At 53.6% G+C, this 17,365-nt stretch overlaps 1 protein-coding gene across 1 annotated transcript in view; it reads right to left on the bottom strand.

Annotated features, from left to right (window-relative positions):
- Positions 1 to 6,073: 6,073 nt before the first annotated feature.
- The window catches only part of LOC144942131 (voltage-gated potassium channel regulatory subunit KCNG2-like), a 68,473-nt gene continuing 57,181 nt past the window's right edge, over positions 6,074 to 17,365 (bottom strand). Inside the window, exons 3-6 of the mRNA XM_078868890.1 lie at positions 16,359 to 16,436; positions 15,169 to 15,296; positions 11,142 to 11,946; positions 6,074 to 6,787 (exon numbers count right to left, since the gene is read on the bottom strand). Coding sequence (XP_078725016.1) covers positions 6,074 to 6,787; positions 11,142 to 11,946; positions 15,169 to 15,296; positions 16,359 to 16,436 — 1,725 coding nt within the window. The remainder of the gene's footprint in view (positions 6,788 to 11,141; positions 11,947 to 15,168; positions 15,297 to 16,358; positions 16,437 to 17,365) is intronic.

The following is a 17,365-nucleotide window of genomic DNA, read 5'->3' as shown; positions in this document are numbered from 1 at the left end:
ACACGTATGCGTAATGTTCAATTATCATCACCTAGGAACAGGGCCCCGTTCGTTTTAGAATGAGGGCTCTGTCCGATTATTATTTTTATGACTGATTCAGGAGTGTCCTGCCAGGTGTTCACAGGAAGGTGGGGGTCAGTGATCGCTGTGGAATATTTCAATCGAGTAAGTCATTTGCTGGATTATTGTTTATCTTCCCAGCTGTGTGCACATCGGCAAACAGTGGCCTCCTCTTGCAAATCATGCCACGGGATTTTTTCACGCACACTGTGAAGCAGACGGCGGGAGAGTATTTGTTGTTGTTTACGCTCAAATGCACCCGCAGTGTTAATCATGGCGGCCGCTGGGTTCCAACCGCGAAGCTCTGCAACACGTGGGGAACGCGCTACCATTGTGGGGGAGCGGGGGGGGGGCATCACCACCCTCTGGGCAACCCAGCAGTGTGTCGCTTCATCTGTTTCACTCTGTCGGTGAGATTCAGCGGAGGTGCCGACATCTATCCATGTGTTTTTGTCTGTCTCTAAAACATGCTGCTGGGTGACACTGCTCTCACAATGGGGGCAGCGGTGGTGGTGCGGCTCTCTGCGCGCTGCGCTGTGAATCTGGCCACCTCAGTTCAAGTCCCGGTCACGGCTTGCCATCAGTGGCGAGCGGCAACTGATCCGGTCCTGGTCTCCCCCCCCTCCCCAACCACCACCACCACCTAACTTCACCAATACGCACTGACCAGCGTGGTGAAGTAAAGTTAAACGGTCCCCATGACTGACCTGGCGTGGAAAGGCCCTCGTCCAGAATGAAGAAGGCACAGGACCGTGTTGCTGAAGCGGGCGGGGAAAATCCCGAGTATTGGAAATGGGACACGGGGTAGTGTTATCTGAAAACGAGAGGTATTTTGTTGTTGTTGTTGCTGCTATGATAAATGGCCATTATCCGAAATGTTGCCCATTATATGATGTTGCTGTTAAGGCAGCGTTATTGACGACGGGTTTCAGTTGCGTTTGTCTGTCCTCGTGCGCCGCTGCCTACGCAGCAAATAATCTGTGTCGTGTTGAACGAGGGCTGTCCCGGCCAAACCAGCACGTTTGGTTTTGGCATATGTTCATAATCAACGTTTTTGGGTTTAGATCGCGTTATTTATAAATGTGTCGTAACCCTCCACCACACGACACGGCCAATCAGTATGTTTAATTTTTGTTGTTTTAATGTGTCAATTAACATTTTAAAAAGGTATTTCACATATCCTCAATTATCGACAAGATATTAAATCAATTAATTGGTATGTGCATAATTGTTGACCGCACATTGAATATGAAAAAATAATAATTTAAACTCTTACGATTGTTGCACATTTTAAATAACTGATAATGGTGACACGCGAACTCAACACGTATTTAGGTCGGATAGTGAGGCGTGTGAGGGCCTATATAAATGCAAGACAAAGATCCCCCGTGTCGCCTTAACAGACTTTTGGGGCAAGTGCTGTTAGCGAGCACCTATTAAGGCCGATATGGGGCTCGAGGAGGTGGGTGGCCAGCACCACGGCCGGTCGCTTTTGTCCCCGCAGTGCTGATATTTAATACACCGCAGCGGGTGCCAATTTAAGGCCGAGTCGACCTAGGTGAGGCTCAAGACCGGTTCACGGAATTCATCACAGTCGTCGGCACACACCGACACACGGACACGTTGACGCAGCCGGTGTTGAACGGTGCTCGCGGGCACTTAACTCCAGGAGTGACGACACAGGCTTTGGTTTATTTATCGTCCGGGCACGGAGTGCGAGGCATTGGGCTTCAAAAAAACAACTCCATGCGGAGCACATCGATAGCGAAGGCACTGAACTAACCCAACACCGCGAGCCACCGCCCTCTTAACCCAAGGGAGCGTCGATTTGGTGATGAGAGGTAGTCAGCTAAGTCCATCACGCGTTTAACTGCCGATGGGTCATCGGAGGCCTCTAGAACGGTACACCACTATAGTGCAGCATCTGGCAAAGTGATCTGATTCGTTGTTAAATGTTTAATGCCAATGCGTGGCCGGTGTTTGGCCGACGTATTGTGACGCGGCGTTGTAGTTGACACGCGCGAATCCGTGTTGTGACAAGTCGGGCAGACGCTTCATAGCTGTGCTGTGTGCGGCGTGATCCCCGTTTGAGAGCACGCACCTACAACGATTCCACACGACGCCCTTCTACGCTGTAGGTGCCGGTGTCGAACGAGGATTTTACCATTCACGTTTTTGTTCGGGGGGGGGGGGGCGCCGGGGGAGGGGGACTGGCCAGGTACAGCATAACCCTTTGACTATCAAAACAACGATTTACAATTTCGATTTAAAGCTTTCGTGACAGCAGGGATTCATCTTCTTGGTTCTTTCTTTAAAGTCACGTAGAATGGAAATAATACAATAAAAAAAATAAAACATAATACTCACTATAATACTTGGAATGCTGCTGTTAACAGCATTACCTACGTGACTTTACCGAAAAAAATGAAAAATAAAGTATTTCGTATCGTTATAGGTTACCAAATTTAATGTTATCGTAGTTATTTCATATCGGCAGATTCGTACATCGCGATTATTCACCGGACGATGGCCACCATATTCCACACGTTTTTCATCCACCTCACGTGACCCCACCCCCCCAAGAGGTCCGCGCGTACCCCACTCCCCCCCCCCAGTTGAGAGCCACTAGGATGGAGCTCATCGCCATCGTTTCTCGTTTCGGAGTGGCAAGAGGCAACTTTCTTTTTAGAGTTAAATTTGTTTTATTCACTGGCGCGAGTCACGCCTCGGGGTGGGGGAGGGGGGGGTGAGACGACATTGTCCGCTCTCGACCCCGATGTCATTTGCTGTCCGCACATTCCCCAGGCGGATCCGCAAACAGCCACCGCCGAAGCTTCGAGTTCAACGCAAAGTCGCGTGCCTGGGTTTAGCCACATCTTGTGTGCGCATCGATAGTCGATGTGTCGTTAAAGCCGCCACCACCCGACACAGCCAATTAGTGAGGGTTGGTCACGTAGACAAAACGTGTCAACTCGTTACTAGTTCGGCACACCGGTTGTGCATTGGAGAGTGAACCCACGTGTACAATTGTAGACCTTGTGGGTTTGTAGATGTTGTGGGTTTACTCTCCAACACACCGGTGTGCTGAACTAGCAACGATTTGGCACGTTTATTTAGTTTAACATGATTTAGGCTTTCGCGACCAATATCATCCATAATACAGTTTTTGTTTGTGTTAGATCGTGTAAATATATAAATGTGTCGTTAAACCCGCCACCATCCGACACAGCCAATTAGTAAGGTTCTGTGACAAACCAACCTGATTGCTTGTGTCGGGTGGTGGCGGGTTTAACGACACATTTAGATATTTACGCGATCTAACCCTAAAGCCTCTATAATATTGGTCATGAAAGCTTCCGTGTTAACCCATCAATAATTATCATCACTTTCCTTTGCCTTCCGCGAACTAAATCTCGCTTTGCATAAATAGTATTATCATAATAATTACCATCGTCCAATGTCCATTGTCGTCATTCAATGATGATCAATGATTCAATGAAACATCATTATCATGCCTGCAGGTCTTATTCTTATTATTACGTGCATTGTTATTATTATTATCATCATATAATCAATCATAATCAATCATAATCACCATCATCCAATCAATCATCAGCATCCTCCAATCAACCATCGTCATCATGCAATCCATCATCATCATCATTAATCGTCGTCGCCACCAGCATGCCTGCATGCATTGTGCGCAGCGAACACGCCGAGCAAGACGACATTGCCTCCAACATTTGACGATTCGCACTCGGCTCCAAGCGTTCATATTCATTCGGTGCGCTCCCTGCATTCACTAATAACGAGAAGTGCCGAGTTACAAAACGCCTTGTGCCAAACTCACCGCCATTCCACGAAACGCGCGCGTGGTTTGGTGTACAGCTCGCAAGCGCTTCACGTGCGAAGGCTTCATGTCTCCCAAGTTGTCGCCGTGCCTGGGACCTCCGTCGCCGTTTCGTGTTTAACCGGTTAACAGTTGCGAGCCGCCAAAGGTTCAGCGATCGACGATCGAACGACTTGATCGAACGGAGTGTTGTTGAATGTGAGCGGTCGGCCGCTGGCAAAGCACACAGTATTCTTGGTTCTTTCGGTAAAGTCACGTGGAAGGGAAATAATAAAATAATATAAATATAAAACAATAAAAATTCTCACGACGTTTCGACTGCAACACAAGCAATCATCATCAGGTGTGAAATCCACAGCAAGAAAATTTATGAAAAACCGCCACTTTTGATTGCTTGTGTTGCAGTCGAAACGTCGTGAGAATTGTTATTGTTTGATATTTGTATTATTTTATTATTTCCCTTCTCCGTGACTTTACCGAAAAAACCAAGAATATGAATCCCTGCGGTCACGAAAGCTTTAAATCGCAATTTAAAAAGCACACAATGTCTGCATAATGCAGGTTGTTTTTTAGGGTTATATCGCGTAAATATATTCATGTGTCGTTAAACCCCGCCACCACCCGACACAGCCAATTAGTAAGGGTTGTCACAAACCTGGCCGTCGCCTGATGAAGCTAGTTGTAATTACTGGCGAAACGTCGTACTCGGATTGTGAATGTTGTGGCTCGGCTCTCCAACACACCGGTGTGATGTGCTAGTGACGAATTGGCCACGTTCTGTTTACGTAACACACCTTACTAATTGGCTGTGTCTGATGGTGGCAGATTTAACAACACATTTATATATTTACGCTTGCTAACCCAAAACAAACCTGTATTATGGATGATATTGGTCGCGAAAGCCTACGTGTTAAACACGGGTCTCCGTTGGAAAGCTCTTGCTTTTGAAAAGATATTTCTGCCACGTAGAAGGGCCATTGATCACGCCACTGCCGAGGGTACACACTATTCCCTATTTCGGGCACAGGGTTAATGGCGAGAGTGTTGAGTGTTTTTCATGCACTGCAGCGCTCTCTTGCGTACGGACACCTGTTACCGTGCTGCATGCTGCAAGGGAGAAGCCAAGAGGCGCAGCGTTGTTTGCTGCGGTAGACACAGCGGCGCAGGTCTCGTCATCCTTCGTAAACATCCAGCCATCAAATCAAAGCTGCCTCTTCTATTCACAAATATAACGAATGCTGATGACATCGTCACCACAAGCGGCTGTTTTCAATACTCTGCCGACGATCACAAATTACGCGTGAATTTCAATACGGTCTGTGCCCTTAGAATGTCTCTGGATGTTAGTGTCTGTGTGAACGAGGCATGTAACAGGTTAACCACGCCGTCTTCGTCGTCATCAGTTTCAATTCCCAGACATGACCTGCAGGTCCGGCTATGACGACATCCCCTGGATGCCTTCCAACCCATCCCAGCTTCATTTTCGCCTTGCCTCACGGCACTTCCCTTGCCAGTATCAAAATACAAGAATAGGTTTTACCCTTTCTGGCAATGCAACACGTGTTAAGATGTTCTAACACCAAACTGAAACCTTATGCAAGGAATCACGTGTGCATCAACCACACATACTTGTGGTGAACATGCAAAAAAAAAACACATGCTCTGACAGTTATATGCATTGTCTTTGAAACTGATTGGTCCACACTAGAATACGGCTTTCTTTAGAGCCGTCTCAAACGGTGTTAGACCAGATGACGCCAAAAAGCGACCAGCACAAAGACGACGCAACTCTCAGGGCATTGAGAGCTCGTGGTGAGCAGCTACATCATGGGACCCCCCTTGCCAGCATCAAAAAATAAGGTTTCAGTTTCTCCATGCCTCCTACATCTCTGTCATCTCATCGCTTGTCTCGGGGCCCGCTATCGCCCTGGACCCTGCGTCCTCAGCCTTCTTTCCCTCCCTTCCCAAACTCACGCGACCGCCGTGGTTCAGTCGGCTCACGCGACTCTTCCACGTCTTCGTCTTGGCTGTCGGCCGTGCCTCGGAGTAGCCCTCCGTTTCTCCATAAGCCACGCAGGGGGCCACACTCACGCGTAATTGGTGTTCTGCCATTCGGAGGTGTCGTCAAAATCGTCGTCAATAGTCCCCCCCCCCCATGGATCATCACGAGCTGTCGCTGCCACGTGCCTTCACGTGGAACCTGCGTCCTCCCCTCCTCGTCGCCTGCTGCTGCTGCTCCTTGAGCTCGACGTAGGAGCGCGAGAAGGTGTGGAAGATGGAGGTGACGGGAAAGGCCATGAGCAGAATGCCGCTGAGGATGCTGCTCAGAGCCACCACCTGCCCGGGCACGCTGTGCGGCACCACGTCCCCGTAGCCCACCGTGGTCATGGAGATGATGGCCCACCAGTAGGTTGCCGGCACGCTCGAAAAGCTCTCCCTGTTGCCCATCTCGCTCTCGACGAGGTGCTCGAGCGGCGCGAACAGGGCCATGGCCACGCACAGGAAGAGCACGAGGAGGCCGAACTCGCGCGTGCAGCGGCGGACGGTGAGGCCCAGGGACTGGAGGCCGAGCGAGTGTCGCGCCAGGCGCATCACGTAGAGGATGCGCAGCGCACGCAGCACCCTGAGCACGAGGCCCACCTTTTCCAGGTAGCTGCCGCCGCCCGCCGCTTTGTCCTTGGGGTCCGAGAGAGAGTCGACGAGCAGCGTGACGTAGTAGGGCAGGATGGCGATCATGTCGATGACGTTGAGCGGGGTGCGCATGAAGCGGCACTTGCTGCGCGCCTGCACGAAGCGCAGCGCGAACTCGAGCGAGAACCACGCCACGCACACGCTCTCCACGACGAAGATGTCGCGGCACTTTTGAGAGCATTCGCCCTGCGAGGGCGAGGGAGTTGGGAGCGGAGGTGGTGCAGAGAGAGAGAGAGACGCCAGCAACACGGACACACTCATCAAGGTGTTTGGGTGAGCGTCATGTTTTTTTGTACAATGCGTTATATTGTGCTGTTGTGGCTCGGGCTTCATTTCTTACTCATTTTTATCACGTCGGAGGGCCGCTGGCAGACTGAAGTGGGCATGTGACCCGTACCCACAGCTGGGTAGGTGCACATGATGTGGTGTGCCGGGTACGGGAATTTGTTTTGCCAGTCGCCGACCTTAACAGAGCCGGCTGAAATCAACCCAGGCCGGTTCTGCGTGTGACCCAAACCGTTTCAGATCCTGTACACGGAGCGGTAGGGAGGCGGGTTTAAGTGTGCCTCGTGCTTGGATGCAGGATGACCGCCTTGCGCAAAGACCGCTTGCCATCGGTGTGGGCACATCGAGTGTCGGCTTCTCAACAGCGGCGGGTTCCAGCTGAAGGAAGCGATGTCGGCGTGCGGTGACATCAACGGCATTGGCCCTACAATAAATACGACATCTCTCGACCGCCTCCCAATTTAGCTGCTGGTGGGATGATTGTGCAAACGGACGAGCGAGATTTTTTTGCGCGCAATCGGCAACGTGCAGCGATGACAATTGTAAGAGCGTGAGCAAGCAAACAGGTCGCGGTTTGGCGATGACACTGACACCAGCGCCGCGTGACAAGGCCACACGATTGACGACCCGCCATGGGTCACGCGAGTCCACAGCCCTATCGGCACACTTGTTAATGAAGTGTAAGCACACACGCGCACACAGCTACAATTACACACCACGCACGAACAACGGCGAAACAGATCCCCCCCCACCCTCCCGTGTAGCCTTTATGGACTGTCAAGGCAAGTACCGTTTGTTAACGAGCGCCTATAAAGACTAACACGCGAAACTCCAAGGGATGTCTAGACACACCGGCAATGCCACGCTTGGTCGCCTTTGTCTCCCCCGGTGGTGCTGACATACTGCGTCAACTCGTACGGATGAACCCCGTGTTCTCGTACGGCGATAATTGAGTTTTCAGGTCCATACGGCGTATAGACGTTTCAATACGGGCTAAGAAATGTGTCTATTTGTTTGTGTTTATCACTTTGTAGGATGAACGTTCAGATGTATAAGGGGCACGGGGTGACTGAATTGGTGTGTAATATGGTAGGCACTGATAAGGGGTTGACACGTATGTGCTGATGCTTACACACCGCAGCAGTTAATCATTATTTGTGGCTGAGTCGATCGAAGGGAGGCTCAGCACGGGTTCAGATGTTCTCCAATGACATTAGCCCGGAGCGGAAATTCAGCGCGGGGTCGCCGGGAATCGTAGCGCAAGCGGGCTAACCACAGCGCCACCACAGTCAGCTAACCACAGCACCACCACAGTCAGCTAACCACAGCACCACCACAGTCAGCTAACCACAGCAGCGCTACCACAGTCAGCTAACCACAGCTGCTACCACAGTCAGCTAACCACAACACTACCCCAGTCAGCTAACCACAGCAGCGCTACCACAGTCAGCTAACCACAGCACCACCACAGTCAGCTAACCACAACACTACCACAGTCAGCTAACCACAGCTGCTACCACAGTCAGCTAACCACAGCTGCTACCCCAGTCAGCTAACCACAGCGCTACCGCAGTCAGCTAACCACAGCACCACCACAGTCAGCTAACCACAACACTACCACAGTCAGCTAACCACAGCGCTACCACAGTCAGCTAACCACAACACTACCCCAGTCAGCTAACCACAGCAGCGCTACCACAGTCAGCTAACCACAGCTGCTACCACAGTCAGCTAACCACAACACTACCCCAGTCAGCTAACCACAGCAGCGCTACCACAGTCAGCTAACCACAGCTGCTACCACAGTCAGCTAACCACAACACTACCCCAGTCAGCTAACCACAGCAGCGCTACCACAAGTCAGCTAACCACAGCTGCTACCACAGTCAGCTAACCACAACACTACCCCAGTCAGCTAACCACAGCAGCGCTACCACAGTCAGCTAACCACAGCACCACCACAGTCAGCTAACCACAACACTACCACAGTCAGCTAACCACAGCGCTACGGCGCCCCACTAAGCTCTCTCTGATACTCTCTCACGCAACAGTCACCGTGGTGACGTCACCACGGCGCTTGTGCCAGGCTATGTGCACTGTGAGGCCACGTGAAGTATCGAATATTCGCCAGCGGGAGGTCACGGGACAGACCCAGGTGCCATGGGTTGACTGGCTAAGTTGAGTTGCAGATGCACCACATGCGCTCCCCACTATTCCAAATTGCGCTTTATCCACCAGGCTCTCCGCTCGTTGTTGTGAGTGTTCCTCCTCTGCCCTCCGTTATTGTAGAGTGACTGCCTCCAACTGCCCAGCAGCGTCCTTTTTGAGCCTCCCCTACAGAGGCCGATCTTGACACCGATGGTACCAGTTATGATCATGTCAAACTAGCTCCACTTGCTCCTGTACCTCATCAGTCAATTTCTTCTCTGGCCCACGTCGCGCCCGTTTAGCTCCCTCTCTCTGGCCCAACAAGCTGCTTGGGCATGCGGGCGACATGACCCAGACCACGCTGCCTCGCCTGTCGTAAGAGCTCACGGATAGGAATGTGTCCAAAGCGTTCAGGGATCTGTGAGTTCCTCTCACAATCCATTCTGGTTAAACCCATGCAGGATTGATTGTCGGCTGTCTTGCTTGAACGTTTCGAGCCAGTGCAGATGTTACTTTAACGCGATCTTTGTTTTGCAAGCACGACAAAGAGAGAGTACAGCTGTGACGACGAAAACTTCGAGCTTAATGTGGAGCAATAGGCCAGATAACTTCCACACAGCGTTACACATCTCAACATATTAAACCGCTTAATCGATTCAGAGTGAGATCTCTGCTGCGATACCGGGGCTTGTCAGAAGCAAACTGTCCCGGTACCTGAAGGATGACATCAAATAAAACACCCAGGCAGGTGCTTTGTTTGTTGTGGGGCCGATTGGAAGGCTGTACTTCTTAGTGGCACGCGTCAGGTTCAAAAGAAGTCTCCAACTCTTTCTCGGAGTGAGCAGCAATTACCAGATCATCGGCATACACGACAAGGTTGACCAGTAGGACGACATTCCTTGAACGCATCAGGGCATCGATCAGCCTCCCAATGTCTCTGTACCAGATGGAAATTCCTCTGGTGCAGCCATGAAAAAGTTTCCCAAACTACTTGGTGGAAATATACGTTCAACTGTGTCGTGGCCAGAGGACATCCCCGTCGCACCGTAAAGCGAATGGCTCTGACTCCCGGCCACGCAGCTTTACCCGGGGCCATAGGCCATGACCAGGTTAATACATCGGAAAAGTAGGGTTGTTTTTCTCACACATATTCTCATATTCTAACATACAGAGACAGAAGTTGCTGTGAGCGAGCAAAGGCCGGCACGGCACAGGACGGGGTGGGTGGAGCCAGCACCACGCCCTGCTGCCTTTGTCTCTCTAGTGGCGATGATTACACCCCGCAACAGATACTCATTTGAGGCTGAGTCGACCTAGGGGAGGCCCAGAAATGGTTCAGATAATCGTCACTGGTGTTGGTGGCCGTGAGCGGCAATCGAACCCGGGTCGCCGGGTTCGTAGCACAGTGCGCTAATCGCACCTCACATTAGCACGGTTGGCTACGTACGGTGCGAAAGAAGTTTGCCGTGAGTACATAGAAAGGCAGCAGCTACAAAGCTAACATTTCCCCACTAAGTGGCGGTGACGTCAGGACGGCGCTTGTTCCAGGCTAGGTGCGCGTTGCAAGATAACACGGCACGAGACGGGGCGGTGTCGATTGGCTGACTGAGATTATCACGAGTACAAGAACATCCAGGATGGGCTTCAGCAGACCGTTTGAGTAAGTTGCTCTTAGAGGTTCTGAAGCGTTTGCCGAGTCCATCACGCCAGGAAAGACAAATCGACACGCGTGTTGATCAAGCGTTGAACAAAGACTAAGATCCCCCGCGTAGCCTTAACAGACTGTAGGGGCAAGTGCTGTTAGCGAGCACCTATGAAGGCCGGCACGGCACACGAGGGGGTGGGTGGCCAACACCACGCCCGGCCGCCTTTGTCTCCCCTATGGTGATGTTTACACATCACACCAGATACTCATTTGAGGCTGAGTCGACCTAGGGGATGCCCATAACCGGTTCAGATAATTGTCACTGGTGTTGGCCGTGAGCGGGATTGGAACTCGTGCCGTCGGGTTCGTAGCGCGCGGGGCGCTACCGCTCCGCCGCACACGAGCACGCACGCACGCGCACGCACGCACGCGCACGCGCGCGCGCGCGCACGCGGGTCACACCTTCTCCTCCCTGAGCTCGGGCATGGTCCCCACGCACAGGCTCACGGCCGTGATGGTCACAAAGGCCACGGAGATGCAGGCGAACGCCTTCCCCGCGGGTCCCGAGCTCGGGTTCTCCACCATGTCCCGGAGGTGGCCCATCGCGCGCACGCAGCGCGTGGGTCGGCCCAGCTTCATCCCCTCGGCGTCATCCGCCCCGAAGACGTCGTCGTCGCCGTTCATCTCGGCGCCGGCGGCGGCCTCGTCAGCGTCACCGTCGATGCCGTCTTGTTCGTCGCACTGCTGCTGCTGCTGCATCTCGCCGTCCTTCTGCAGGATGCGGCTCAGGCAGCACACCTCCAAGTTGTTCTCCTCCACGCCCCAGTAGCTGAGCTCCTCCCGGAACGACAGCACGCACACGCCGCCGAGTATCCGCAGTTTGCCCGCGCGCAGGAAGGTCATGATGGCCCTGAATGCGCCGGGGTTTCGGTCGAAGAAGAACTCGTTGAGCGAGACGTCGTAGTCGTCGCACAGCGCCAGGATGTCCTCGCGATTGCTGCACGCTCGCAGCCTGCCCAGGCGGCTCAGGGGGAACCTTTCGAGGTCGGTCCACGCGAACGCGTAACGCAGGCCGCCCACGTTCACCAGCAGGTCGGCGCGTCTCCTGGGCGCGAGCAGTCGGTAGTAGAGGCCCTTGGCCGGGCTGCTGTCCGCGTGGGACCCGCAGGGGCTCAGCGGCAAGTCGAGCGGAGACGGCAGGAGAGGCATCCTGGTGTCGGGGGTGGCCGTCGTCTCTCCGCCGTCGCCGTGCCCGCCTCGCCGGGCTCTTCACGCCAAGGCGGCACGTGCTCGTTTGTTCGGCCGACGCGCGGGGGAGAAGGTGCGGCACCTGTAGCAACAGGAGACGAAGTTTACACATCAGCATCGTCGTCGTCATCGTAAGCAGCAGCAGCAGCAATAGAATCAGCATCATGAGCAACAGCGGAACCGTTGCATTTTATCATCATAAGCAGCAGTTGCAGCGACAGGCATCATCGTCCTTATCCATATCCCTGCAGGTAGCCTATTGAGTGCATCATCATCCTCCTCATAACTATATTCGAAAAGTTTTGCTGGCTGGTGAGCTGGGGGAGGTCGGGACGGACGGTCACGTCCAAAGGATGTGCACGCTGTTCGTCATTATGATAATTATCATCATCATTCCTGAAGGCATTGTGTGCATATCAGCAGCAGTAACATTCACATTCTTCCAGGTATTATGTGCGTCAACATCGTCATCATCATCATCCAATCATCATCATAATTATTATCACCAGCATGCTTGAAGCTGACTGCATTGAATCGCAATATGCATTCATACTGGAGGAATCCGATGAGCGATAAAGCTCTTTTTCTTTTTTTACAGATGCCCATTGTGTTCAGCATCCGACTTGCAGAACGCAGCCGTCGCTCGCACGACGCTGCACCGGGTGACGCGCGTCCCACGCGGCTATCGGTTTTGGGGCCGTCCATAAATGACGTCACGCGATTTTGGACCACCCCCCTCTCGTCACACATCGTCACAAATGTCTGACCCCCACCCCCGAGGTGCGTGACGTCATTTATGGACGGCCCCTTTACCAATTGTCCATCCCGCGTGAGAATTGACGCGGCGCAGAGCCCCACGTGGGCCGCTCCCGTCATTCCGTGCGCGGAGGGGACAAGCTTCCCGCGTGCCTCGATCACCGCGACCCGCCACGACGCAGCAGCTCGAGCAGCGGGGCGCAGCGCTGCTCGTCACTCCACCTCGGCGCGTACTCTCGACCGCCGCAGTAAAGCAGTGACGGCTATGGTGATGATGGTGGTGGGGGGGGGGCGTGCCAGAGTGGGGGACCCTGTGCCAAAGTGCCAAAGCGGAGACGCTGGGGCCGGGGGAGGAGGGGAGGGGGGGGGGTGAGACCACAGATCGACTCGATGCTCTTCCGCACGCGACCACGGAGGAGCGAGCGAGGGTTGGGGCAATACATCGCAATTGTTGATGCGCGCTTTAAGAACTCTCCTCTACCAAGACGTGTTGGGTGCAGCGTGGAAGAGTAGGCCAATGTATCATCGTAGAGGGGCTCTCCATCTCTCTGGGGAGTTGGCTCGAGTGGGAGAACCTTCCGCCAGCAGCGGCGGGAGAAAGCCATTGCAGGGCTGCGCCTTTAACTCTGAAGGCTTCCCTCTCGCCCCTGTTACGTAATTTCTCAGACGGAGTGCGCGGCGAAACCACTTGTGCACTGAGACCGGGTACCAAGACAAAGATCCCCCATATAGCCTTCGCAGACTTTTTGGGGAAAGTGCTGTACCCATGATTTGTGTGTCACGTCGAGTTGTAGATGGAAGTGTGTGTGTATATTTAGCGGGCTCACGGGTTGGGGAGCGGTGGCGCAGTGGTTATCGCAATGCGCTATGAACATCGTCGGCACGAATTCAATTCCAGCGAACGGCCAACATCGCTGACAAATGTCTGAGCCGGTTTCTGGGCCTCCTCTACGTAAACTCAGCCTTAAGTGAGTACAGTACCTGGTGCGTTGTGTCAACATCGCCATGAGAGAGACAAATGCGGCCGGGCGTGTTATTGGCCACCCATCCCCTCGTGTGCCTTGGCCGGCCTTCATAGGCGCTCGCTAACAGCACTTGCCCCGACAGTTTGTTCAGGCTACACGGGGGATCTTTGTCTGTTGTCTTTACTGGGCGAGAGACGGGGCAGCCCGACGCAGAAGAGAAGGATCTAGACTCGAACATCGGCAGTGAGCCGACAGCACGGACGGAGGGTGAGAGGTGGGATATTCTATATTTTGGGGGCAGCAGATGAGAAGGAGCGACCTCCCATCGAGCCGAGGTATTTATATCAGTGATGTCTCGTGGTTGGCATGGGCCCTGGGGCAATGAGTACAATACCCCCCTCCCCCTGCTCCAAGTTCAACATCCCCCCACCCTCCACTCCAGTTAGCCCGGCGACTGAGTGTCTCTGAATCGTGGGGCACGGTGCAGTTACACCGCCTGCCACTTCTGAATAATCTCCTGCGTAAAATTGTGACTCAAAGCGTTCGCGACTGCAGGAATTCATATGCCTGGGTCTTTCGGTAAAGTCGATAGGTTTAAAAAAAAATGACAACAAAAAACTACGATGTTTCGATTGCAAAACAAGCAGTCGTCATCAGGAGAAGAAAACAAATGACGATTGCTTGTGTTGCGATCGAAACGTCGTAGTTTTTTGTTATTTTCTTTAGAACCTATCTACGTGACTTTACCGAAAGACCCAAGAATAAGATCTCCTGCGTAGTTTGTGCGGGGGGGGGGGGGCAGTGTAAGCGACGCATTTGAAGGTCGTTAAGGTACACGGAAGAGGCGGTGTGGCCCAGCTATACGCCCCACCGTCTTTGTATCCCCCACTTCCGATGGCTACACGCGGCACCTGCAGTGCCAGTTACTTTAAGGCCCCGTCGCCCCAAGGTGAGACGCAACTCCGGTTTCAGATATCAATCGCTACCGATACACGCTCGCTCGCGCGCGCGTGTGTGTGTGCACCTTGTTTGCACATACTCCTGCACACACACACGCTCGCTCGCGCGTGTGTGTGTGTGCACCTTGTTTGCACATACTCCTGCACACACACACGCGGATATGTGTTATGAACAAGCATATATTAAGGCCAATATGGCACACAAAGGGAGTAAGTGACGACAATTACCAACACCCGATCCGCCCGTGTCTTTCCAGCGCTGATGTCCATTTACGAATCGTAACTCAGTGTTCATTACGGACCGAGTGGACCGAGCTGAATGACAGAACAGGTTCAGACATCAGCTTCCACTGATGTATGTGTGTGTGCGCATTTTGTGTGCATTGTTTTGTACACACACACACAGAGAAATGAGGATCTGCCGCGCATGCTTTGCGAGGCTCTTGTTGGTTTGAGTGCTGATAGCGCCGTCAGGGTTAACGAAGTGTGAGATAATGGGCAGCCGAACATCACCACGCCAGCCCGCCTTTGCCCCTCCGGTGGCGATCGCTGTTCGCGCACCGGAATAAGTAACTGTGCTGAGGCCGAGGCGACCTCGCCGGGGGCCAGGACACGCTCGGAGAGGACTTCCCACTCGCGTCGCATCCACGGATTCGTCGACTCGATCGGCGTGCGAAGCGCTCCGCGTCCTGCACACGCGCGGGACGCGAAGCCTCACGCAACGCAGGGAGGTTCAATCTTAAGCAGGGAGGTTCGTGAACGAGACGCGACTAATGCGAGGTCAAAGTTCGGGCCCCCCCACCCCCCTTACACCACCCTGGAACAGGCTGTTGGGGCTTGTCGGCGAGCACCTATTAAGGCGGGCACGGCGCGCGAGGATGGAACCCTTCCCGGCCGCCTTTGTCTCTCTTGTGTGCCGATGTTTATGCACGGCACCAGGTTACCGAGGACCGGATCAATGTACAGTCGGCAGCGATGTTTACCACGAGGGGGGGGACTCGAACTTAGGCGAGCGAGTTCTTTCTACAAACAAACAAACACAACATCGCCTTACAACCTTTGACACGGGGACAAGGGACAAGAGATCTACATGAGATCTGACAAGCTCTTGAGGCAAGGGTTCTGAAGCAAGCGCCTCAAGACACGGCGATCTTCATGCACAGAGACAGAGAGAGAATCTGTGTAGCCCAGACTGTTGGGACAAGTGCCCTTAGCGAGCATCGCCGATGAAGGCCTCAGCGGCACACGAGGAGACGGTGTGTGCGAGCACCACGCGCGGCCGCCTTTGTCTCCCAAGCGGCGACGTTTTTTTTTTACACAGCGCACCACGTACTCATTTGAGGCTGAGTCGACCTAGACGAGGCCCAGGACCGGTTCAGATAGATACGCGTCACCGGTGTTGGCCGTGAGCGGGATTCGAACCCTGGTCGCTGGGTTCGTAGTGCAACGTAGCGCCAACCACTACACCCACCGCTCCCCACCCTCAACACACACACACACGTCTTGCGGATTGTATATAACACACTTATAATAGACGACGTTTCGGGCATTGACCCTTCTTCATAGTACCATCGCCCGATACGTCGCTTATTTTTTTTATTTAGTTTTGTTTTGAAGTCCGCGGTGTTATTTTGACACGGAACGCGTTGAGTTATTTTGTTTCGCTTTGTGGTTGTGCATCACCGTCAACGCGGCAAACAGATTCACCACGTAGTGTTTAACTACCGGATTATAAGACGCACCACCCTCACCCCCGCACTGACACGCAGGCACAGCAGCGCGAACGCAACGGGCTCGCTGCGTGAGTGCATCGCCGCGCGGATGATGAACTTCAAAGTGCGGTAACAGCAGCAGCGCATCACGGAGTCGTTTTACCCGCCGCGCGCCGAGCGAGACACGCTCCCACTCCACCCACGCCTTCAACTTCAGATCGTTCACCTCCGAGACGCATTTGGGCTTTGATGATCCGCGGCGCATTCGCGGATCGGTAGGCGCGGCGCAGAATCCGTGGCGAGCGCGCAGGGTTTTAGATAATTTTTTAGTTTGTTATTTGTTTTTACGCACGACTTAAGACTGCTCGTCCGCCGTTACCTCGGAGGTCGCTTGACGGTAGATCTCATGTCCCTTGTCCCCGTGGCTGAGGCAGCGGTCAGAAGTGACGGGTCGTATCCCCCACGTGCTGATGTTGCTGCTACTGCAAGTTGCTGCTGTTGCTGCTGCTGCTACCACCGATGATGATGATGATGACTACGATAATGGCTGATGGTGTTAAAAACACGACAGCTTAGCAACGGCGATATTTGCGCAACGCCAGCCGGAGCGAGCGAGCTAGCGAGCTAGCGAGTGATGACTGCTGCTCGGTCGCTTAGCGGTTTGTGTTGGAAATTGGCGCTCGCACGGCTGTTGGTGTGGAGGGGTGCGGCGCCGCGGTAATGGACCGGGAGGTGTTCGTGGGGGGGGGGGGGTGGCGGTGCCGCCGTCACGGGGAAACCCGAGCGCCTCGCCGGAGCTCGCAAGTTGCAATTTTCTCTCACGAGTGCCGCTCGCCGTCAGGGTCACACAAAGACAAAGATCCCCCGTATAGCCTTGACAGACTATAGGGGCAAGTGCTGTTAGCGAGCACCTATGAAGGCCGGAACGGTACATGAGGGGGTGGGTGGCCAGCACCACGCCTGACCGCCTTTATCTCCCCAGTGGCGATGTTTACTACACACCGCACCAGGTACTCATTTGAGGATGAGTCGACCTAGGGGAGGCC

The sequence above is a fragment of the Lampetra fluviatilis genome, chromosome 26 (assembly GCF_964198595.1).
Source record: "Lampetra fluviatilis chromosome 26, kcLamFluv1.1, whole genome shotgun sequence".
Classification (NCBI taxonomy): Eukaryota; Metazoa; Chordata; class Hyperoartia; order Petromyzontiformes; family Petromyzontidae; genus Lampetra; species Lampetra fluviatilis.
The sequence above is the reverse complement of the archived record's forward strand: the minus strand, read 5'-3'. Positions and strand labels throughout refer to the sequence as shown.